General features: G+C 38.0%; 1 protein-coding gene across 3 annotated transcripts in view; it reads right to left on the bottom strand.

Moving 5' to 3' along the window:
- The window catches only part of Hhip (hedgehog interacting protein), an 87338-nt gene that overhangs the window by 23598 nt on the left and 38762 nt on the right, over positions 1 to 24978 (bottom strand). For all 3 annotated transcript variants that reach the window (XM_013515324.1, XM_005386630.2, XM_005386632.2), the window contains exons 5-8: positions 6812 to 6963; positions 6132 to 6305; positions 5391 to 5534; positions 1519 to 1637 (exon numbers count right to left, since the gene is read on the bottom strand). In XM_013515324.1, coding sequence (XP_013370778.1) covers positions 1519 to 1637; positions 5391 to 5534; positions 6132 to 6305; positions 6812 to 6963 — 589 coding nt within the window. The remainder of the gene's footprint in view (positions 1 to 1518; positions 1638 to 5390; positions 5535 to 6131; positions 6306 to 6811; positions 6964 to 24978) is intronic.

Raw genomic sequence — 24978 nt, 5'->3', positions numbered from 1 at the left:
TCCATAGGCAGAATTTTATTGAAAACTTTTGTGGAAAGACAGTAATTTTAAAGCCCTCTCCTCCTCCCGTGTAATTATGGTAACTAGGATATATAATAAAAATTAGGAAAGAGTAGAGAAGTTTTAAATACCCAGCACACCACACGGCAGCATAACTGAATGATTAAGGTCATGAACTCTTGCAGCAGGGAGTTCAAATCCAGTTGTTCCCACTTTACGTTGTGTTCTAATTAACCTTTCTGTGCCTCAGTTTCTTCATCTGTACAGTGTGGCCAATGATTGTGCTTACACATAGGCTTGTTCTATGCATGAAATGAGTAACACTTATAAAGTGTTTTCTATAGGGGTGGCATGTAGTAAGCACCGTGGATGTATATTACATGTATGAAAATTCATAAACACAGGGCTGTTAATACTGCAACTCATTTTGGCTGAACCTCAGCTAATGTGATTATAGAATTTAGTTTAATCTACAGATGCAGCCAAAAGTCCACAGAACTAGTGCCTCATTTGATTTTTTTTGTAAACCACATTATACTTTGGTTTGGCTTTTATAAGACACATACACACACACACACACACACACACACACACACACACCTGAAAAAAAAAATAAAAAATATCTGAATACCACATGAACTAACACAGCTGCTTCATTTTTGGTGCTAAATAAATATCTGTATTGAATGAGTAAATAGAAGAAGCAATCAATTTAATAATCTTAATCTACTATGTTCCCTGAATCCTAAGAATGTTTAATATATCACTTCCTTCAAAAGAAATATCTACCAAAATATTAAAAATACTAAATATTCTTGCACTTTATTACCCAGTTTTATATTTTATGTGTTCTCTCTAAATATTCTAGTAATCGAGTTATTAGAAATAATGTTTAAACATCCCATTCCCATGCCTTGTTTTCACAAATCCATTACTTATTTTGTCTAAAATAAACACTTTAGAAAAAAATCACATTCTTATATAAAACATTTATACTTAATCACTAAGACTAGCATGTAGGGTATTGAAAAATTTCTCGCCTTTAACATTTATTTCTTTTTATAACATTTTAGCACAAGTCCTCCCTTATTAAATTAAGTAGATAGAAGTTATGTATCTTGATTCTTAGATGAGAATCATACAAGCTGCTAACTTTTTTTTTTTTTTTGGTTTTTCTCCAGTACCAGGAACTGAACTCACGACCTTGAGCTTGTCAGGCTGGCGCTTTGCCACTGAGCTAAATCCCCAGCCCCAAGCTGCTAACTTTTTAAGCAATTACATTATTTGGACCTAGTGAGAACCGTGTAATCCGTGGGACGTGTAATTATCCAAGTAGAACCCTAAGGGCCTGTAAGAGTCCCCAACTTAAAAAGTGAGCAGTTCACCATCTGGCCACTGTTGGGCCAGTGTTTTTATGTTTTCTCAAGTGCTTATTTTGCAGAAATCCTTTTTCTTTCAATTAATATGCTAAAACCAAACTCAAACTAAAGCAAAATCAACAAATTATGCTTGACTTACCATAATCTTTTCCCTTTATTATCTGTAGGATTCTGGCCGATCTGTTTTTTCCATTGGAATCTGAACAAAGTATTGTTAAATTGATGTTTATATCAGTGGGATGTCGGTCCACGGCACATCTGCATAACAAAAGGGGTGGATACCCATTAATTCCTACTGAGGCATCTTTCAAACTCTGACTGGGGATTCCTGACCGAGGACAAAACCCTTGGTGGGCTAGCAGAGGATCCTATGAACAACTCACTTCTGCTTTGCTGAATCATCTTGATATTTTTGTTTATTATGTTGAAACTTAATTGCTTCCGGAGTGTATTTCTTAGTTTCTCTTGGTAACTCCTTCTATTATGAACGTGCACTGTCTCAAAGCATTTGTTAGCCCGTTGTTACGGAATATTTCATGTATAGTACTTGAAGCAGGGCATGGTGATGCACACCTGTGGTCTGGCTTTGGGGAAGCTGAGGCCAAAGGATCATGACTGAGTTTAAGGTTAGCCGGGGCTATACAGCAAGACCTTGTCTCAAAGATGAACAAAACGACCCCCCCCAAATTGTTAAAGTATAACGAATAAGACTTAATGTCATCTTCAACTCATATCTATAATGTAATTTATAGTATTAGTCCTGTAGTTTTTATTTTATTTTATTTTATTTTTTGGTTTTTTGGTTTTTCTCCGGTACTGGGAACCGAACTCACGACCTTGCGCTTGCCAGGCAGGCGCTTTGCCGCTGAGCTAAATCCCCAGCCCCAGTCGTGTAGTTTTTAGATGGATCACATTTTAAAGCTCAGGATGCTCTAATAAAGGAAAACATATGATCTGATTCAGGGAATAAAATTAAAATGTAGCCGGACCCTAGAAGCACCGTTTTTCACATCAGTTGTCTTCATGTTCATCAACCTTGAAGGTGGCAGACTATCTGTGATCTAAGTCCCTGGCTTCACTAGGGCGGGGATCACTTGAATGTTTAAGTCAGTGAGATTCGGGGGTTACGGGAAGAATAAAGTTGAACAACATATTTTGAAGTCCTCAAAAATGTGGAAAATAGGACTCTATTGTTTTTAGGATAAATCTTGACACTGTTGACATTCTGAGCCAGCTCACCTTTATTTGGAGAGGTTGTCATGAAAATTATAGGATGTTGAAAGCATCTCTGGCCTCTACAACTAGATCACTGTAGCTCACTCTATCCCCACCTCCAGTTGTAAAAAATAAAAAATGTTTCCGGACACTGCCAAATGTTCCCTGGAGGCAGAATCAGTCCTCTGAGAATCATTGTTTTAAGCCAACAAAATTCATTAATGGCAAATGAAACAAAACCATTGGGGCTATACATAAATTAAAAACATTTAAAAATTTTTGAAAGTGGGTGCTAGGTCTCAAGACACATAAGAGTCATGTAGTAATTATTAAAAAGCAAAACAACACAACCGTTGTCTCCAAATGATCCCATTGGCAGCTGCCCCTGGCCGGCCAAGGACGTGATCCAGCTTGGTGGCAACAGTCCCTTTATTGTCCTCTCCAGCTCAGTGACTCACAGAACACAATGCCTTGCAGGGATCACGACAAAGACATACTGTGACTAAAGGTGGAACTAAATTCACAGGGGGTAAGACAATCTTCCTGCTTTATTTTTCTTCTGAAGGTGGAAAAACTATGGGGAAAAAAAGGCTTGACTTGTTTCCAGCCAGAAGTAGCAAATCTGGATAAAAAGGCCAGCTAGCTCCTCCAGAGGTGGAATTGCTAGGGGCTATGAGCGTTAGCTCTGGCTGAACACCAGGCCCACTGACTATTTGACCCTTCTAACCTTCAGATGTTGTATTTTTTTAAAAAAGGCGGCTACTGAAACTAATGGGACAGTAGTATGATGGTGGGTACATACCACTGCCCATTTGTCCAAACCTACAGCATGAATGTACGACAACAATGCAAACTGTGGTATCTAGCTGATTATGTTGTGCAGTGTTTGTTCATCAATTCTAATAAGTGTATCATTCTATGGGGGATGATAATAATACCTGTGCAGGGTTAGGGGTTACACTGAAAGTGTCTGTATTTTCTGTTCAATTTTGCTGCAAATCTCCAACACCTCCAAAAATAGTATATTTAAAAAGGGGTGTGGGTAGGGGACGGATGTCATCTACCTCTGAGTATTGCTGTAAAGCTTAAAGGGGAGACTGTACAGGGATAGCTATTTAGCACCCTGCAGCAAGGTGCTTACAAACAGTTTCATTTTAGCTAAATATTATTTTAGCTTCTTTTCTGCTTTATTAAATCTCTTTCTGTGTGTGTGCTCAAAACCCTCTTGGAGGGAGGGAGAATATAAACATTGACTTTCCCTTCAGCCTTCTGCTGCCGGAGGACGCAGGACTCCGGGGCACAGGCATCTTGCCACATGTATGGTGTATAAAGCACCTCGTCCAGTATTTTTGCATCAAAGCTCAGAACCCCCAGGCAGGTTGCAAGAAAGCTCCTGCGGGACTGTGGTGACTCAGGCTGCTCTACTTCAAAGTGCTGCTTGGTGGTGGTATCTGTGAGTTCTGCGCTATAGGAATGGAATGTGACAGTTTCCTCCACATCCGGAACCCACCTCAAGTATTCCCCATCGCACTGATTTTAAGATCCGCTGAGATGCCAAAAAGGAAATGAACTGTAGACTTGGGCTTTGATGGAGGGGAGATGATGGGCATGAGGGATTATAAAAATAAAAAGCTGGAGAAATATTCACCTTGCACATAGTGAACACTCAATAAACGTTAAATAGCAATAATAACTTAGCTAGTAAATGAGTGATTGTGGCCAGATGCCCCTTAGTAATAATAATAGACCAAAGATTGGATGGGGCTTTCATCACAGAATTTCTATAGTATACTTCATAGTATTTTTTAAGTGTAGTTAAAATCGCTTGCTCTACATATTTCTTAGTTTTTCTTTTTTTATGGTTCATTGTAATATACAATATCAAACATGTAATATAAATTCCTTTAATGTATGTAATTATCTTTCAAGTAAAAAAAATGTTGATTTGTAGCTCAACTCCCTGCAAATTAACACTACACCATCCTATTTTAAGTGAGGCTATGATAAAAAGAACTACCAGGTGTCAGACACTTCTAGTGTGCTTTACTTGTAGATTTTTGTTTGATTATTACAACGTCCTTACATCTACAAGTGCTACAATTTGAATGTGTCCTGTAAAGTTCACGTGTTGGAAACTTAATTTCCAGGGCTACCAGCAGTGTTGAGGGGTGGGACCTTCGGAGGTGAGTGGGTCATGAGAGCTCTGCCCTTGGGAATGGATTAGTGCCACTAGTGCAGGAATAAGTTCCTCATAAAAGGGTAATTTTGCCACCTCTCTTTCTGTCATGGGATGTGCACAGCAGGAAGGCACTTACAAGTTGCTGGCACCATGCCCTTGGACAGCCTCTGGAACCTGACCCAAATAAACTTCTGTTGTGTATAAATCACCTAGTCAGTGGTATTCTGTTATAGTAGCATCAGACAGATTGAGACAACATGGAAAATAAAATTTAGAAGGATTTAAACAAATTGAAAGCTTTATTATCTCCCCCAAATCATTCAAGTCTTAGTCATTATATTAGTCCCACATAGTTTAATAGTAACCCCCCCCAATTTTGAAGTCAATTTTTTTCTATGAATTTTTTTCTTTTTTCGTCTAATTTGCTTTCTCAATCTCCCAACACTAACAGAAAAGGAGAGCTAAATACCTGCCCAGACAATGACCTGGTCTGACTCTAGAGACCCAACCTCGGACACCACCCTTGGCTGCTCTGTGACTGGTCACCATCTTCCTCTTCCTACTTCCCAAAGCCAGGCCTTCTTTAAGTAGGCAAGAGAATAGCCTTGTATCCTCACCTGCCTGGGTCGTGGAGCCCATAGGCAAACACTTCTGGAGGCTGGTTGGTGCTGTTGAAGTGTGGGTTGCTTTGTGGGATGGAGTAAGGAACAATGCACATGTCTGTGTCCACATCCAGCCGTAGCACCGAGCCTGTGAAATCACTGAGAAAATGGAGGATGGCATCAGTGTTTCCTGTTCAGGTTATATGCTCCACCTAGACTATGTGATAAGATTGCTGCATGTATAAGAGAAACACCCTTGTCTGAGACAAAATTATCCATATGCCAGATCTCATATGGTCAGAAATGAAACCAGGGCACTCTGGTTCCACATGAGGCACTGCAGTAAGACACAGCTGGAAGGTGGCCAAGGGCTGCAGCATCAGTAGCACATTGCTCTTTTGCCTCTGTCCCCTTTAATTTTTGCCAACCCATGTAATTTACATCTCCCAGGATGCAGAGTGGAGGGAAGTGACATATACACGCAAGGCTGTCCACTTCTAAACGCCAAGTGTACTAGGGGCAGCCCATGCAGCATACAACTGCACAGTTATAATTCATTTTATGACAAAAGGAAACACTATGTAGGCAAAATACTGAATCCCTCTGCATTTTACAAATGCAGACACTGACAGTAAACGTTAACTATATATGCAGAGTAATGCACTTCAGAGATGGTTCTTAACTCACTGGTTCAGACCCTTTCTCCTAGCAATGCAAACATTTTAGCATCCCGAGGTACTACTGCCAGGTTTTTACCTTAACCCATCCATTTCTTCCATATCGTCCAGGGTGATCATCCCATCCCCGAGAATGATGTACAAAAAGCCGTCAGGACCAAAGAACAGTTGTCCCCCTAGATGTTTTCTATGGAGCTCTGCAACTTCAAGAAACACTCTGGCTGTTCTCAGATCAACCTGATGGGGATTTTTCCTGCATCACAGGGAGGAAGGAATACTCTGATTGCTAAAGGTGTAAGGTGAATCCACTAGAAAGTAAATAGCACACGAATAAGTAAGCAAGCGTTTGTACATAAAAAACAAACTTGAAAAGAGCAAATAGAAGTTATTGAAAAAGCACATTAATTTCTAAATTTTAGAAATAGTGCTTAAATTGAAAGATAATTGAGGGAAAGTACTAAATTCCCCCAACTTCCCCAAGATATCCATACAGGGTTTTAAGTAAGCTAGAGATTTTAGTTACTGCCATCATATGGCTACTTATCTGTAATTTTGTTTTTTTGGTTTTTTTTTTTGGTTTTTTGGTTTTTCTCCGGTACCGGGAAGCGAACTCATGACCTTGCGCTTGCCAGGCAGGCACTTTGCCGCTGAGCTAAATCCCCAGCCCCTTATCTGTAATTTTGAAATCAAAAACTTGTGACTAGCTGAAGGAAAAATAAGATTATAAAATTTGTACGATTTGATGCATTTTAGTGATACCTGGATACTGTGTATTCCACAACCCTAAGAATGTGGTCATGAGGTCCAATAGCCCACCGCTCTTGGTTGGTGGTATAAGACACATACAGCTTTCCATTTTTCTTGTAATTGGGATGGAATGCAAGGCTTAGCAGTCCTCTTTCATCTCCTCCCTGCAGTCAAATGAAAAACACAAAGAATTGTGAAGTTAATTATGTTCTTTGTTATGTTTCAACAGGAACCCCAAAAGAGTCTCTTTCTTCCTTCTAGATAATCTTCACCCAACCTCTCTTCTTTTCTTCCTTGCCTACTGCACAAAAAAGATTATAAAACGTTATACTTTGTGGGACTCTAAGGGTTAGCACAAGACAATTGTCTTGCATGGTTATCTATGCACAAGTCCTAGACCATGTTTGTCAAGTGATTTGTGTATGTAATCTTGGGAAGCTAGGAAGACAAGTTTAAGTGCTGTGAAGAATTCCTTCCTGGGTTACTAGGTTGCTTGTAGTTCATGGAAGACAAATAAAAAGGTTATAATCAACAGCCACTTCTAATCCAAGGCCTCCAAACCTAAAACACAGTGTAGGCTGCCAACTCCCACTGTCTTGGCAATATGTTTAGAAAACAGTTAAATTGCTTGTGTAATATGTAAACCTTTGTTTCACCCGGAGGCATCTACATCAGTTGTTGCAACGATGGTGGTCCGTTAGGTAACAGGCAGTCTTGGCCTGTCTATGTAGAATGAGGTATTTTTACATGCGTCTCTTCCCTGTATAGAGGATGAAAAGTGGGAAGAGAATGAAAGGCCAGGGCTGGGGTAGATGTGGGAGAAATACTAGAAAAGAAAGCGGACACTAGGAAATAAAAGAAAAATCCCAAACAACTTTCTTTTGTTATTATATGAATGTCAAGGATTGTATACATTAGGCATGCCAAACGCTGTAACAATGAAAACATCATCATGTTCTGAAATAGAAAGGCATTTTATCTTTATTTTCTGCTAGTTCAGCTTGTTGAAATTCGATATGGCCTTAGCATTTGTTTTATCCCACTAGTAGTCTAAGAATTTCTATAATGAAATGAAAGCATCTAAAATTATCTAGATCAGAGACTTAAATTTCATATTCTAGTAAGCCAGTGAACATTTTCTCGACAGCCTGACGAGTCAGCCACAGTGGTGAAAAATACTGCACCAGAACTGAATGCTGAAAAGCATAACTGTGCATAATACTTCACCTACTGATTCAATCAAATACCACAGCATCTCCTGCGGCACAAGCTATGCGAAGATACCTCGGAGCATGAGAGGGGGAAACAAAAACCTGTAATCCTGCAACCTTATAAAACCATTCTTGAGAGTGGAAGCACTCTCGTGTTTGCACCCCACAGAGAGCCTGTGTTACTGGCAAAGCATAGAACTACTTGCAGTACTTAGTCTTCCTGGATTTGAGAATGTAAAGTTTTAGGCATAAAATTCATCCAAAGTTTGAGAGAAGCAAATAGCAAAGTGATTGCAAGTACCCAAGAATTACCAAATCATTCTTCAAGCATCAAAAAGTTCAACCCTTTCACATGCCACGATATGCTTAATTTTAACTTAAACCATTCGATAAGACAAGAATGACTAGGATTTATGAACGAGCTTGTGTTTTTTGGATTATCTTGTTATGATGATTTTAATATTAGCTGGATGTCATTGTTTTTCTTTTTATATTGTTATTGAATAAATGTCTCTTGGAGACTTCAGGAGCTGGGACCTATAACTAAGGGTGAATTGTAGAGAAGCCCTGGCACATGTAAACCTCCTTGACAGATTGGCTAAGCAGTCGAGGGGTGGGCTTTAGTTTGCGGTTAATTCCCCTTCTGAATGTATTTCTCTCTAAAGCTGTGAACGCAGGTTAAGTGCTGCATGCCAGCCCCACTAATGTTTGTGCTCACTATAAGAAGCTTTTGCTGAAAGTAGCTCTTTGTAGTTTTAATCAAATCATCTGAAGAACAATTTGAATTGGATAGCAATGGGATCTAAAACTGTGCTCGTTGCTTTTTCAGAAATTAGGAGTGTAGATGAACACATTGAAAGAAAACAGGTGAGAAAAATTTACATCTATAAGATAGTAGACTATTGCTCCCTGGGGGCCTCACTGATAGCCATGTCATTATTCTACTTAATCTTATTCCAGGAGTAAGGTAGTATTCTGATTGGTTTAGAAATGACTACTTTTACATCATTTCAAAGATATATTTCCATAATTATCTTGATGTGAAAAATTTAATGTATTATATGAATATCCTGGACTGTTTCTCAAAATCAGCTTTTAAAATGTTATAACAGGACTCCTAAATGTTCAGAGATTAGAAGGGACAGATATTTCCCTGCTGTACCAGGAGATTAAAGTATTGATAGTCTCACATTTCACTTGAATTAGCCTTCAGAGTTATTTTGTTTACTTAATTAAAATATGTTGCTCACAAGTCATGACTTAACTCTCAAATGCAAACCTAACTTTGTGGTCGGAGTCACTTTCCAAGGGCCATATGGAGATATATTTTGACTGAGTATTGACGGTTAACTTGGTACCAGGGTCAGTTAGCGGCCGCACCACCGTGTCACCACCACACATCCTCTGGGCCTCCATGGTTGCTCCCTCTCTACTTTTCACCAGGACTTGCCCCAGCCCCAGAGCCTGAATGTTGGCATGTGGAGCCAGGACTGGCCCGCAGCCCAGGTGTCCTGGCCTCCTGCTACTCCTTCCTATGATTTTAGCTCCCTCTACCTCAGCTCTGGCTGTCTGTGTTCACAGACTCGTTCTGTTGGTCTCAGCCTTAATTCCAAAGGCTCCGTTTTCTTCTCTGTGTTTCAAAAATCTGAAAAACTCAGCCTTAGAGGCTCAGCAGAAAGATTCAGCTAAGCCCTGTGCCAGGGATACTGACTCTTCGCCTAACTCCTTCCCATCATTTCTCCTCTTGATGGGTGGCTTTAGGGCTCAGAGTTTATGGAATCAAAAGCATGCACTCTATCCAGAAATGTCAAATTAACGAGCTGCTTCTAGGTAAAATCAGGGGGGAATGATTGGTGATTAGTTGAGCCAAGCTGGCAAAAAAGGGAGAAAAACACAATATAAATAGAAAGGCAAATAGAAGATTCATGGTCCAGCAGGCCTCAATTTTCAAAGACACTGACTTTTACTCTTATACATTTGAGGATTGTTAATGTCCAAATATCCGTACTATACTTTGGACTTCATTATTAATAATGAACACTTTGTGTGTATGTTGCCCTTCTGGGAACATACAGACAAATTGCTAAAAGGAAACTGGAGACAACTGGGCAACAAATAAATTACAGACAATAATTTAAGGTTTCCTCTGTCTGGATTGGTTTTTTTTTAAACTCCATGACTGGAGTCTGACCCAAGCATCATAGGCTGCTATGACCTCCTCCCTCTCCCTTGGTCAGTTCTCCCAATACTACATCAAGCCTGGCCAGCTTACACCAAGCATAAATAGCTGTTCAAAACCAGGCTGCTGAATGATTTGAAAATAATGCTCCCGTACATACACTTTAGGACCGTGAGATTGACCCACGTTTCAGAGTAAACCATGAACACCTCCTCAGGCACTTTTAATAAGTAATTAACTATGTGCCCTTTGTCTTATAGGAGCAAGTTCATAGGGTCCACAAAATAGAAAAAAACCCCAAAATCACAGTACTGATGCCTTTAATACAAGTACGAGATCATTTTTATCCCACAGTTCTGAGATAACCTGTTCCTTTGTGAGCAGATCAAGACTGTAACAAACTGAGAATTTTAGCCTTCTACGACTAAATTGAAGTATCTATTTGAAAAAGAAAGGTAATCCTAAAATGATTATAACACAAACATAATTTTTTTTTTCTTTTTGGAGGGAAATTATGGGACATTAGTGTTTGTAATTTTGTTATAAGAAAAATATCATTCCCTTTATATACTCCATGTGGTGAACCTACCCTGATTTCTCATTTTTAAAATTAATCTCTTTCAGGGAATGTTGACTTGTAGGTTATAAGACTGGAGAGTACTGACCCGGGGGCTAGGAGCATATTACTCATTTTTGCAGTTTTTCTTAGTGACTTTTTGGCAAGTGACAGACTAACCTTAAATTCAGCCTTAATGTCATTGAAACCTTAATTGCCCTTTGCCATCTAAGGTAGTGTATTCGCAGGTTCTAGGCATTAGATGAAGGTATCCTTCAGAGAGGGGCATTACTGAGTCTACCACATGGATATTATAAATATTTTTAAAAAAAGGACATAAGCATTTATAATTTAAGCCTTTTTGGCCATGGCCCTATTGTCCGTAACACAGTCCTATTGTACTGTGAAAGCAGTGAAACATGAAATAGTATAGTGCAATGATCAAGAAATTACTTATTATTGCATTATCAAAACATTTCTTTCAAACTTAACAAGTATTTATTGACTACCTACTAGATATTAAGCACTGCTGGGTGCAGGGGAAAATAAGTCAGGGTATATCCCTGCCCTCAAGGAGTTTATATATGGAAGAAGATAATAAATACTAGTATAGTTTTTGTGTATTTTGATCCCACCATTTTTTATGATGCTGACTTTTTGAGAGTTCAGGCGATGCCATATGCATGGCTGAAAAATAAAATTAATGAGAGTGGGTAAATATTCTGGGTAATTTTTGACAAAATAATTTGCATATTTGTAGGTGAGTGTTCTCTAAAACTTAGTAAAGAAAAGAAAAAAACCTTGGTCACATGGAAGCTAAACTACATGAAGAATGAGGCAGGTTTCCTACAATAGTAAGACCACTTTCTAATTTATTCTGTTTACATGACACAATTGCATAGGTATGAGTGAAGGCCTCCAGTAAAATTGTTAGTCTCTTAATACTGAAGGAATTCCTAAGTATTAACATACAACAGAATGGTGGCATTTTTCACTGTCTCTAAAATATATACTTTGGCTATAAGGCAGGCCTTCATGTTTCTTCCATTAATTGTTATTTTCTTGTCTATGTTTTGCTGGTATACATCATGAAAGAAAGGAGGATTTGGTAACTAACATAGGCTCCTTCCAGCAAAACTGCCTTCTCTGAGCTCAGAACCTTTGGCTATTCAGAAACAAACAAACAAACAAACAGGTTGCCTAAGAATTATTACTTCAAATACGAAACCACATGTATTCATTTTCTATCACTGCTGTAAAATTTTACCATAAACTTTGTGGCTTGAAATAGCACAGATTTGTTATCTTGGTCTGTGGGTTAAAGCCCAACATGGGTCTCAAAGGCTAATATAAATGTCAACACAGCTTAGTTCTTTTCTAAAGGATCCAGGGATTGATCCATTTTCTTTCCTTTACCAGTTTACAGGAGTCCCCTCTTTCCTTGGTTCATGCCCTTTTTCCTCCATCTTTAAAGCCAGCAATGGTGGGTGGAATCTTTGTGCATCACTTTGCTCTGACTTCCTCTGTCCTCTTCTGCTCTCAAGAATTTGTGATTACACTGAGCCAAGCCAGATAACATCTCATAATCTTCCTGTGTGCTGTTTAGCAAACTTAATTTCATTGGCACTTTTACACTTCTCTGGTAGTTAATCAACTAATTGTCAACTTGAGTAGGGAACACCCAGCTGAACTGAGTCGCATGGGTCTGGGCATGGAAGACCTGCTTCAGGAGGCTTCGTGTTGGAATGGTATATGGGAATGGGAAGGATTTCTGTTGCTCTTCCTTGGAAGAGCGGTAGTTTTTCTTCTAAGGATCTTTGGCTGCTTTCTTTCTTCGGGGAAGCCTCAAACCTCATCTTCATCTTGGACATCATCTCCTGGCTTCCAGTGCAGATGCCTCAGCCTTCTGGCTCAGATCCTTCAGCCTTTCAGGCTGCTGGCAAAGACACTTAAGCTTCTAGCACTGGCCCTTGGGCCTTTCTGGTGCAAATCCTTCGGTCTCCCATTGCGGATACTTTGGCCTCCTAATACAGACTGCACCAGACATTGCCATGGGCTCTAAGCTCTCAGCTGGGTCCTTTGGGTCTCCAGTGCAGATGGACATCTTGTACTCTCCTATATGACTCAAGTAAGCACTGACTAATACACCCTCTTTGCCAGCTAAGATCATATTTGTGAGTTCTAGGGAAGAGGATGAGGATGTCTTTTGAGAAGGGACATTATTCTGCCTATTATATGGATAATTTAATCTGACTTTTAAAAAAAGGATTCTACGCATTTATAACTTGATACTTCTTGGCTGTGGTGGATTAACTAATGGTTAACCTGTAACACCCAGCTGAACTGACTGAATCCGCAAGGTGCTGGGTGTGGAAGGACCTCCTGAGAATTGTGGCCAATGTCATAAAAAAAGAGAACCGGCGGGGAAGATGGTGTGCTGTTGATTTTCCTGGAGAAGCTTGTTGCTATGGTTTTCCTGATATGAACCTGGCTGTTCTCATCACTGGAGGAGCTCAGGACCTCGCTGTTGCTGAGGATGGTTGTGGATTTTTCAGGGGAGCTCTGTTCCTTACTTTGCGGGTTGCTTCCTGGCTCCAGTGCAGATCCCTCAGCCTGCTGGCACAGATCCTTCATCCTGATGGCGCAGTCTTCCTAGCTTCCACCACTGACCTTTAGGCCTTCCCAGCACAGATACTTGATACAGACTTGCACAAGACATTGCTGTGGGCTCTAGGCCTCCAGTTGGACTTGTGGGTGTATTGCCATGGGCTCTAGGCCTTCAGCTGGACTTACGCACGACATGGGCGTGGGATCCAGGCTCTCAGCCTGGATTCTTTGGATCTCTAGTGTGTGGACACATCTCCAGTACTCTTTTGCATTTGACTCTTGGGGTGAATATTATAAAATAATCCTATAAATTATATGTCTTATACTAAATCCTTTCCCTTGTAAACCCTGTCTACAATATTGGCTATGGCTTCCTGTTGGCACCTGAAAGAGGTGGCTAAATTATTAAATTATCCATCTGAAATGCATCTACAAGTTCATCAGGAGGCACTGATACATAAGGAAAGCTCTGTTAAAGCAAGTTCATTATCTTAGTTGTTGGTATGGATAGAACAGCCAACACTTTTCAGAATGAACTGAAAGCACCTCCAGGAGGAGTAGAGACAGGAGAAGGAAGCCAAAGAGACCATTTGGTAAAAAATTATGACATTCCTATGCATCATTCAATGAAGACCAAAGCTCCATTCCATGGATATTCAAGATTCAGAAGGTAAATTAAACATGGGAAAACCATTTCTACTGCCTGACAGAGAAGTTTTTCATTTTTTAAAAATTTATTTTATTTATTTTAATTTTTTTTTCAGTTTTTCATTTTAAACTCATGAAACTGTATAGTTTTCCTTTGGTCACAAGTCTTAAAAACTTACTCTAGGATACTGGTTTCTTCACAGCTCTTGGAAAGGGTAAGAAACAATGTTTATCAATAATTCCAGAAGTCTAATTTGGTCTTATAAGAGGAATCAATCCCCTGATGACCCTGAGTTAACCTGTGGGAGGGATATATAATATTGGTGCTCTGGAACAATAAGAAAACATGTTAGTTTTGTCTGTAGGTCCTGGCACAGAGATCCTAAAACTTTTGGAATTTCCTGAGAGGCAGGAATTTTTTTTATTTATAAGATGCTCCTTCCAATTACACCCCATGTCATGCTATTGAGTTGACTACTAGCGGACTGGACCCTAGCTTTAGGATGGGGGCTGGTAGCCAGAGGAACCAACCATGTAATTAGAGAGCTGGACTTTTTGCTCCCCCTCTCCCCAACTCTAGGAGAGAAGACGGATGTTGGGTTCAATTACCAATGGCCAATAATTTAATCAATAAGGGCTGGGGATTTAGCTCAGCGGCAAAAGCGCCTGCCTGGCAAGCGCAAGGTCGTGAGTTCGGTTCCCAGTACCGGAGAAAAACCAAACCAAACCAAAACAAAACAAAAAATTTAATCAATAATGTTTCTGTAGTGAAACCTCTATAAACCTCCTAACCAATAGGGTCGAGAGGCAGTGTCGCAAGAAAGGGCACAGGAAACCCACAGAGCTCCCTCACTCCGGTCTGTTGCCTTGTGCGTCTCTCCATTTGACCATTTTTCAGCTGTACCTTTATGATATCGATAAAACCAGTGATAGTAATTAAAGGGCTTTCCTCTGTTTTGAGTCATTCTAGGGAATTGTTGAGCCTGAAGGGAAGATGTTTGATACTTGTTGGAACTTAGATTTTGAAAAGTATGTATATCTATGCTGGAGGTACAGCTCAGTGGATTAATGTTCAGAAGGCCCTGGGTTAGATCCCCACCACCAAATAAACAAACAAAAACGTATCCATTTTGAAATTGAGCTAGAAAGGGATGTGTGACATTGAGTAATTACACTGTTACAACAAAATGTCATATATGTAAATTAGGAGCTAGGATAATTCTCTACTAAACTAGGACAATTCTCTACTAAATTCTCTACTACAGGCTTCTTGAAGATATCTTACCCAGTAAGTTCCTTAAATCTAGCTGAGGCTTGTCATAAACAGTAGCAAGTGCTGAGCCCTTACTATGTGGCAGAGGCTGGACCAAGTAACTTGCAAATGGTAGTCTGAACTTTTATAGCAACTCTAGAATTTAACACTGTTTCATTATATCCGTATTTACTGGATAATGAAATGGAGACTTGGAAAGATTATGGAAATTGCCCAAAATGCACAAACACACGTGGCAAAGCACAGACTTCTGTGATTGGAGGGCAATTAATGTAAACTGTTATGTCTTACTACTCCGCTAAATATGTCCCACGTGACAACGTAAACACATAAAGGACAAATCCTATTCCTGCATCCACATGGTTCACGAATGAGGCAGCTTTGAAACAGCCTTCCTTAGGCTCTACAGGGGCATAAAATGAACTGTATAGCTATTTGTCTTAACCCGTGGATATTATTTTATTGTGAATGACCCAGTTATTCTAATTTACATTTTAGATATAATGAAGCATATGTCTCAATTCTTTAAACCAAAGCTTAATTTTGGTTTTAGGGCAGTGTTGTGCTGGTGAGTAGACTATCTCAGGAAAAATTACATTACTCGTGTAAATTATTGTGGTGTAAAGCCTTTCACCATGGCCAATTTCAAACTGTCACCAAAGTGTCATCGACTATGGTGTTACAGACAGATGTGTGCAACCAGCCCTTGAAAGCCTACAGGCATGACGGTAGAATATTTCTACTCCCCAATTTATTATGGTCCCACATCATTATTGAATTATTTTCTTTTTCTTTCTTAAAAGTTTGTTCTTTCCATGTTTCTCAATTCATTTTCAATAGTAAGTGAGGGTTTAAAATAAATAATTCATATGAGGGAAGTGAAATTTTTTATTGGATTTTTGGGTGTAACATCCATATGAACTTGTACATCACCCAAAAGAAAGCACAAAATATGCAAAGCTCCTTTTATGAAGTTTGCTTGGTTAATGGTGGAAAGATGTACATGAAAAGTCCTTAGAAAAATACCTTGGCTCCATCTGTTAAGATTGCTGGGACAGTCAAAGAAGATTATGAATATAAAATCACTTTATGAACTACAAAGTTCTGTTTGGATTGCAGGTTGGGCTAGTGCAATGGACAGAGCAGTAGGAATCCTCCTCACGATCAAATGCTTCATAAAAGAATAAAATTTCTGAAGCTGGGAATGTGAGTCTGACATAAAGAATGTGGAGCCTTACATTTTAATCTGATAAGAAATCCATTCATGCTATGTAGAGGAAGGATTCTCTTGCTCCCTGCCATCCAAAGAACTTTTGGACTTTAGAAAATTGCAGGCATGGAAAAGCATATTTCTACTTACATGTAGCACCAGGCTTACCACATACTTTTGATAAAGATCTGTGTATATCTTCTTAGCAGATTTAGATGGTATGCATTGTAAATAGTTTATTAATGATTTGTAAGGCTTAAAGTAATATGAATTATTATTCTAGAGTTGAAAAATACATACTAGGTCATCATAAAACTATAATATTTCAAAATTCCAGTTAAAAGATAGAGAGTGTTTCTATAGTCTAAAGTCAAACATAAAGCAATTTATTTAGTAAGCAAAGACAAGGGGTAGGAGAAACAAATCAATTCTTGTGTGTTCTCTAATAGTACTTGTGAAAAATGACAATATTTTCTTCAACAGCAAATAGATCTTACATAAACTGCATTGCTAGGATTTATGATAGCAAAATGTGCATTACTGAAACATATTTGTGGAAATTAGAGCAATCTGGACTAATATAACACATTTATATAAACAAAAAAGGTACTAAGTTTAGATACAAAGTTGGACATTCAATTATAAACTTAGGAAAAATACAAGATTTTCAAGAAGTATGTGAGAATATGCTATTATTAAAAATATATATTCTCAGAGATCAACAGGAAATATTTATAATTGGAGACAGACAATTTTTTCTTTTCTCAAAGGTTCTTAGAATTATTCTGAAAGTGAAAGAAATTAAAATATTATTAAATTTACAAATAGTGGAAAAATCTAGTTATAAAGGTAAGTAATTCCTCCGAGAAAAGAAGAAAATTTAGAAAAAACATTAACTACTTCAGAACCCCCTATAATTTATTTTACTTTATAGGTAAGAAAAAAGTGTCTGCTGTCTTGCAACTTGGAAGTATCTTTCATAGAATGACCTGGGTTTATGATAAAACAAAGATTTTTCATACTTTATTAATAATGATCTTCCAAATGTAAGGACTACACATTAACATTTATAAGAATAAAAGTCATGCAATTGTTTGGAATATTAGATTTTTTTTTTTTACTGAAAACTAATGAAATAAAATAGACTTGTATAATTTCATTTGCCATGTTAAGGCTAAGATCTCTGAAGTATAAAACCTGACTGTTTTGTTTAAACATGCAACCCAGGAATATAAAGTATGGTTCCATTATAGTTCCCTGTGATATATACCTTTGTAGTTTGAAGACTTATTCTTGTTTCTGTCTGAAAATGGGGTAGTCAGGGCCCTTTCAATAAAAGAAAAAAACTCTGCAATACTAAAGATAAATGATTAACTAAAGCAAAAGGTACAAAATTGTTTTTAATGAATTTGACCTCTTGCTTTTATGAAGTTTGTTTTGTATGACGTGTGACTAATATGGTAGTCATGCAGCTAAAAGCATTATCTTCACATCATTATATAGAAATATAACACTGGTACACTTGAATTTCCCAGTCATGTTTCACTACTCTTGGCCATTATGTATTTCCTATTGTTACTCTAAATAAGAACTCAAATTGACTTATATGAGAGCAACCATTAAGCAATTAAGTAAGATTATTGCTTTGAAAAGGAACCTTGAAAAAAACTCCAGCAGTTTAGACCACCAAGGAGCGCTAATAAATTTAAGGAAATATGAGGTTTCCTTCATGTGACTTCTCTTGAAAAGTTATGCAATAGATTGCCGAAACTTCAAGGTCACATAAAAATTATGGCACTTTTAGAATTATTTTCTGAGTTTGTTTTAACATGATTTATATTTCAATTAAATTTTCAGTTTACCAAAGTAGCAAAATCAAATTCTTTAAATGTTTGATATTTTCATTAAGCACTATTATAGAAAATAATCCAATGCAGAAATCTAACAATACAGCAACAGTAAAAGACTAAAATATAATCATTCTTTTTTACATTAAAAGTCATTTTTGTTCCAAAGTACCATTAGTGACGAATCAATATTTAGAAAACCAACATTTGCTGTGCCTTCAAAATCTAAAACAACTCTGGTATAAATTTGGTATTTTAAATATTTATACTAATCTGAAAAAATATATATTTACATATTTGTGCACAACTGCATCATTAATATTAAATTCTGTAATAATTTAAAACAAAATTTTATAGTTCCCCGTTTTCTATAACCAAGGAAAATATGGTGCTATGTCATTAAGATGGAGTAAGTACTGGAGCTATGTATTATAGGTATCTGAAAGGTCTCGAAACAGTTTTTTGGGGGGGTACCAGGATGCAAATTTTGGACTTCATGCTTGCCAGGCAGGCTCTGTGCCACTGAGCTATATTCCTAACACCTGGAAATAGTTTAAAGATAGGAAAATGATTTAAAATCAGAATAGGATTAATAGAGACTAAAAGGAGGAGTTGGAGTTCTTAAGTTTGTAAAAGAAATAAATCTGAGGTGTATATGTAATGACCTTCCTTGAATTCCGTAAGGACCTACTATAATGTAAGGAGAGTGTCCAGCTGGTTACCTTCTCCACAGAAGTTTTGTCAACAAGACAGTTTCAGTGGAAAGATGCTCTGTTCCCTAAAACTTGTAATGTAATAAAAACTTTATTTTAACCCTCTAGGAATAATATGATTTTAGACCAAAAGGCTAAAGTTGGAGCTACTTCTGATACTCATATTGCATGCAGTAATGTTCTTATTTAATTGATGGAAGGGGCAAATAGTGAAAGAGATGCCAGCATTTCCTAGTATGTTTATGATTCAACACATGTAGCAATTCAGACAAAACTGATGGCAATTAATGCTTCCCAGTCTAATTCCCAGAACCACTATTAGGAGACAGGCTCCTGGTTCTAAATCAAAGGGCAAATGAAGGGTTTATAGCAGTTCTATTTTCTCAACTGCCAACACCCACTTTCTTCGACACCTGTAGTGCCGTTAACATTTATCCTCATGCACGGTACTGCGTATGGTCTGAGCCCAGTCCTTCACTCAGTCATTAGGGGCAAACATATATGCCAGTCACTTCTGCATTGGCGTGCATCAAATGTCTATGCTTCATTGCACCTTGCTGATGAGTGTGAGCTCAAGGGTTTGTACTCTGGGACCTCTATTTGTTAGCTTTTTGACTTTGGGAAAGTTATTTAGCATCTGTGTCCCTCATTTTATCACTTTCAAATAGTCTTTCCTACCTCATAAGTTGTGAGGAAGTTTGGGGAAAGACTGGGGAAGGGGCCCTGACACCCTGTCAGTGTTCCATACAAGTCAGTTGTTGTCACTGTGTGTCACAGCTTGCGCTATTGTGTTCCAGTTGGGTAAAGAGATTTTAAAGAAGTATGGCTACAAAAAAATAAATAGTTCAGTTCTGGAAAGGCCTATATATGAAAAGCATGGGGTGTTATGGGAGAGTCCCAGGGGAAAGTAATTCAGTACAGGCGATCAGGGAGGCCTCCCTGAAGATCCACATACAAGTTCAAACTTCAAGGGTGAGAAGGAACCAGAGGGGAAAGACAGTTCAGAGAAAGAACCACATGTCCCTTGGAGGCATTTCCTGGGTGCTGAGTGTGATTCTCTGGAAGAAGAGGAATGTGAGGGAAGAGAGAGAAATATGTGTACTCTCACACTCTCGCTCTGTGATCGTGGAGAATTTTAGGTATCTGAGGGCATGTGTAAATATAATGGAAAGAATGTAGGTTCAATCACACAATTACAGGGTTTGAATCTTTGCTTGGTGACTTACAGGCTGTCCAACTTTGGGAAGATAATCTAACACCCTAACCTTAAGAGGTTTTTTTTTTTTTTTTCTTTTCTGTTGTAAAGGCATTATAACTTCTACTTCACATGGTATTTTTTTACAATGAAAAATACAGAAAGTAAAATTTAAAGTGACGAGCATTCAGCTGGCCCACAGTCAGTGCTCAGCAATCAGCTCTTCTCCTCCCTCACCCTGCGGGATGGGTCTGCAACTTGTACCCATGGCAACAGACAAGAGGACAGTTATCTTGTACTTAAGTATTGCGTTTATTATTATACCCAGGGATGAATAACTGTGTATTCATCGCTGAATTATTCTGCCAGAGCCACGTTCAAACCAAGAACCCACCCCCGAAATATGTAAGGTCAGAAATGATAGTTCAGTCAGGCGTGGTGCCTCACGTCTATAATCCCAGCACTTAGAAGCTGAGGCAGGAGGATCACCCTAAGTTTAAGGGCAGCATGGGCCACAAAGTGAGACTTTGACTCAAAAAAAAAAAGGTAATTCAATCATTCCTCAGAGTACTTTTTATTATTATTATTTTGTCAGGGAACACTTTTTCTCCCATTCTGATGTTTTTTAAGAGGGAAACTGTCATAGGATAAAATGTGTTTTCTCTCATTTGATAGCCTGGGTGACAGAGTGACTTCAGGATAAAGGCCTTGGAAGGGGTATTGCCAATGGGACTTAGTCTTCTCATACATTCTACTGCATGGCTGCAATTTTTTTTTTTTGGTACCAGGAATCAAAATCAGGACCTTGTGCTTGCCAGGCAGGTGCTTATGCCACTGAGCTATATCCCTGGCCCGTTGCAATTTTTTGAATTGAAGGAACTACTTTAAAAAGGAATCTCCCTTCTTATATAAGAAATCTAAATTTGCATAGAATTTTTTATGCAAATTAGCAAAGATACTTATGTTCATATTTATATGACTTATGTGTTAATATAAAAAAAGAAAACATAAAAGCAAGAACAGTAGCAAAATCTACATAGGTATTTTAAGAGTCACTGGATAGTTAAACAAGAAAAATTCTAGAAGTAGCAGTTCTCTTTAGCCTAATTATACCTGCAAGCATCAGTAATATCAACAAATAGCCTTGTTCTGATCTTTCTTCAACATCTCCACATATAAAATAGATTTTTTTTTTTGGTAGCAGGAATTGAACTCAGGACCTTGTGCTTTTCAGGCAGGCACTTATACCACTGAGCTATATCCCCACCCCTTCCACATACAAAATAGATTGCCTTTTGTGTCATACCCTTAAGCTTGAATAACAGGTATCAGAGCCTCAGGAAATGAGAAATCACCTATCAAAATTAATATTTTTCTTAGAAAATGATTTAAAGGGTTTTCCTTCCTACACTTGAAAATTATAAAGCTATGTTGATGCTAATATGAGAAATCCAGCTATCTGGAGATCCACATTTTATTAAAATGATATTCTACCAGAGCCACACTCAAACCAAAAACCCATCCCTGAAATATGTGAGGTCAGAAATGATAATTCAGTCAAGAGTGGTGGCTCACATCTATAATATCTTATAGATTTTACACTTACAATTATAAGTGTAAAAATGATAGAGGAAGCCAGGTATGCTGGAATAGGCGTTAATCTCAGGGAGGCTGAGGCGGGAGGATAGCAGTTTTAAGCCCAGCCCAGGCAACACAGTGAGAACCTATCTTAAGAATAAAAAAAACTAAAAATAAACAAAAGATAAAAAAGGGCTGAAGATGTAGCTCATTGTGAAGGCCCTTACGCAGGATCACAAAACAAGCAAAAACCAAACCAAAAAAAAAGGAATTTTTTTCTATATTAGAAAACTGGCAATATTTCCAATGATACATGCAAAACTATCATACTAGGAAGTAATGTTTTGAATAATAGTACATATCATTCCAGAACAGTTTAGAAGCAGGAAAGTGGTCTTATCTCAGGAATGCTGGGTTCACTTTGAGTTGGCTAAAACTCCTATAAAGTTTTCTTTGAATCCAGCAATTTCCCCATATAAATGTAAATGGAGATTTAAACAAAAAATCACAGAAAGGGTAAAGGGCAGCTCATTTTCTTTTGTTATGACAGTTTTTGTTTGTTTCTGTCAGTTAGGGCTAATGAAAAGACACTGGCCAACTTTTATACAGATTTATTAAACAATGTAATTACTTACGTTGCCTCCTTAAAATAATAAAACACACCTTTTTGACTTTTATCACCTATAGAATAAGCCCAAATAATTTTGTAAGGAACCTAAGACCCTTTGTAATATGGCCCTAGACTCTTTTTCCAGCCTGGACTCCGCCTTCTACCTCAAATTCTTGTCTTTCCAGCTACAGCTAACTCGGATTCTCCTCAGCTTTAACATCCTGACGTCTTTGTGTCTGATCATTCCCGCTTGGAAATGCACCGCTACTTTCTCTGGAGGAGTGTGCTGGTCCTTTAAGACCGTGCTCCAGCTCTCCTGCCAAGTCCTCTCTGACTCCAGAGTTCAACTCGCCTTTCTCTTTCCCTCCTGGCACTCTCCACGTATCGCAAGGGCACCACACCACTCATTATCACTTGTATTTATCGTACCTACCAGTCTCCCTTCCCATTAAGAAGGAATCTTGAGTGGAAACCAAACTGTATTATTCTTCGACACTACCCACCTAAAACTTATCCCAATGGCTGATAGCTCTCGGCACTCAAATGTTCATATTCATTGCCTGTATAAACAAAAGACTGTAAGACTTATAGCTCCAATTTATGCATTACGTATAATCTTTACTCCCTGCTCTTCTCTTTTCAAATGTAATTTTATCAAGTAAGTCATTTAAAAGGATTTATAGAGAAAAGGTACTAAAGTAGGGCTTCAATAAAAATAGATTTTTAGGGACTTGCACTTGGTATTAGGGAAATGAAGTAGATTATTAAAATATATAATAAACAGTTACAAAATGAGTTTCTCTGCTAGTATCTAGTAGTGATCTACAAAATATTACTCTAAAATTATTTTTCAAGTTGTAAATGAATCCAAGCAGTTCAGATGTAAATTATTTCCCATTTTGAATTTTAAGACATTTTGCGTTTTACCATGTTTTCACTATAAAATGTGTAAAAAAAAAAAGAACGAATATAGTAGTCCTAGAAAACATCAAGTATTAAGGGATAACAGTAGAGAATTTGTTTTTCTTCATAACCACTTGTCTACAGCTTCAGAGCAAAAACACTAATAAAAATCAGTCATCATTATGATGTCATCTAATAATTTCCTTAGAAGTAAACTAGCAAGTACAAAAAATATTTATAATGTACGACATCATCTATGTGCCTTTCCATTGCTCCAATTTCAGATTATATTTAGTGAAGTTTCCTGTTTGTTATAAAGAACAGCTCTGGTGTGAAATAAAACGCATTCATCAAAGTCCTCTGAAGTCAGACTATCTTTGTAAATTACATGTGTGCAGGCATAGTTTAATCCTGATAGATGAAGATACTTGTATGGCCTAATCCAGCAATTTATGAAAAGATTTTCTCATTTATTTTGTAACCCAAATTCTAGGGCCAGTATTTCCATCCGTGAAATGGGTATGATATCCACAACAAGTTCCAAATGACCCATCTGCTGCTAGGATATGAGCGCTAGGTCAGTGTTATAACACACCAAGCTTGTTGAAGAGATGATCACTCCCACACTGATAGCTATGGTTTGTGGGGCTGCCACTTTAGATCCATAAAACGTCTTTGCCTTTATGCACACTCAGTTTACAAATAATTATAACTTAGGTACCACAGTAGACACAGGAGGATTTTTTGTACATGAGAATGAATTTTCCAGCTTTCCATTCTTACATATAACTTCCTAGACGGCACTTCTTCTCATTTATCCTATTCTGCAACTACATCTGGCAGCGCTCAGTAATGCCTACCAGTTAACGCGGTTTCTTTGATACTTAACAAGCTTCCCATGATGAAGTGTTTTTTGGAGAATGAACCTGACAAAGAGCACAAAAGAGCCCCAGGTTCCTTCAAATACATTCATTAGAAGGTATATCACCCTTTTGTATACATTCTACTATTTAGACTCCCAATTTATTATGACAGAAAAATCAAACTTCCCATTCAGCCAGGATGGGAAAAAAATCTTATCTCAGAACAGGTGAGCCTTTTCCCCAAGACTTACATGAATTATGCATTTCACTTGTTGGCTGCCTGGGACTTTAAAAAAGTCTAATTAATTCTATAGAAGGACACTCTGTCAACCAGCACCAAGCCCGGGCTCTTCCAGCAAATCACTCTTAACTTCCTTTCCAATCTATGTTGCTTCTCAAGGCCAAATCAAGAATAGTTTCTTTTTCTGCCTCAGCAACAAGCTGTTCTAAGATTGATCCACACTGGAAAAGAGAAGCCGACTGGAGCAGGACCATGGCTTCTGGTCAGCTGTGCAGTAGTTTAATATGTAATGCTCCTAGAAGATAGCAGAGTTTGAAATCGCTGCTGATTCCGGAGCAAAATTTCTTGAAGTGTGTTCACAAGCTGGATTTTGAACACTTGCGCATATATATTGCGCCTGATTGTTGGGATCAGACAAACAAGAATTTTAATCCTGGTTTTTCCATTTGGTATATATCACTGGGAAGATCACTTAACTTTTCTGAATGTAAGTTTCCTTATCTATGACACAGGAGTTATCATACATAGAGGACTATTACAAAGAT

This window comes from Chinchilla lanigera, unplaced genomic scaffold (genome assembly GCF_000276665.1).
Source record: "Chinchilla lanigera isolate Chin_1 unplaced genomic scaffold, ChiLan1.0 scaffold00027, whole genome shotgun sequence".
NCBI classification, from domain to species: Eukaryota; Metazoa; Chordata; class Mammalia; order Rodentia; family Chinchillidae; genus Chinchilla; species Chinchilla lanigera.
The sequence above is the reverse complement of the archived record's forward strand: the minus strand, read 5'-3'. Positions and strand labels throughout refer to the sequence as shown.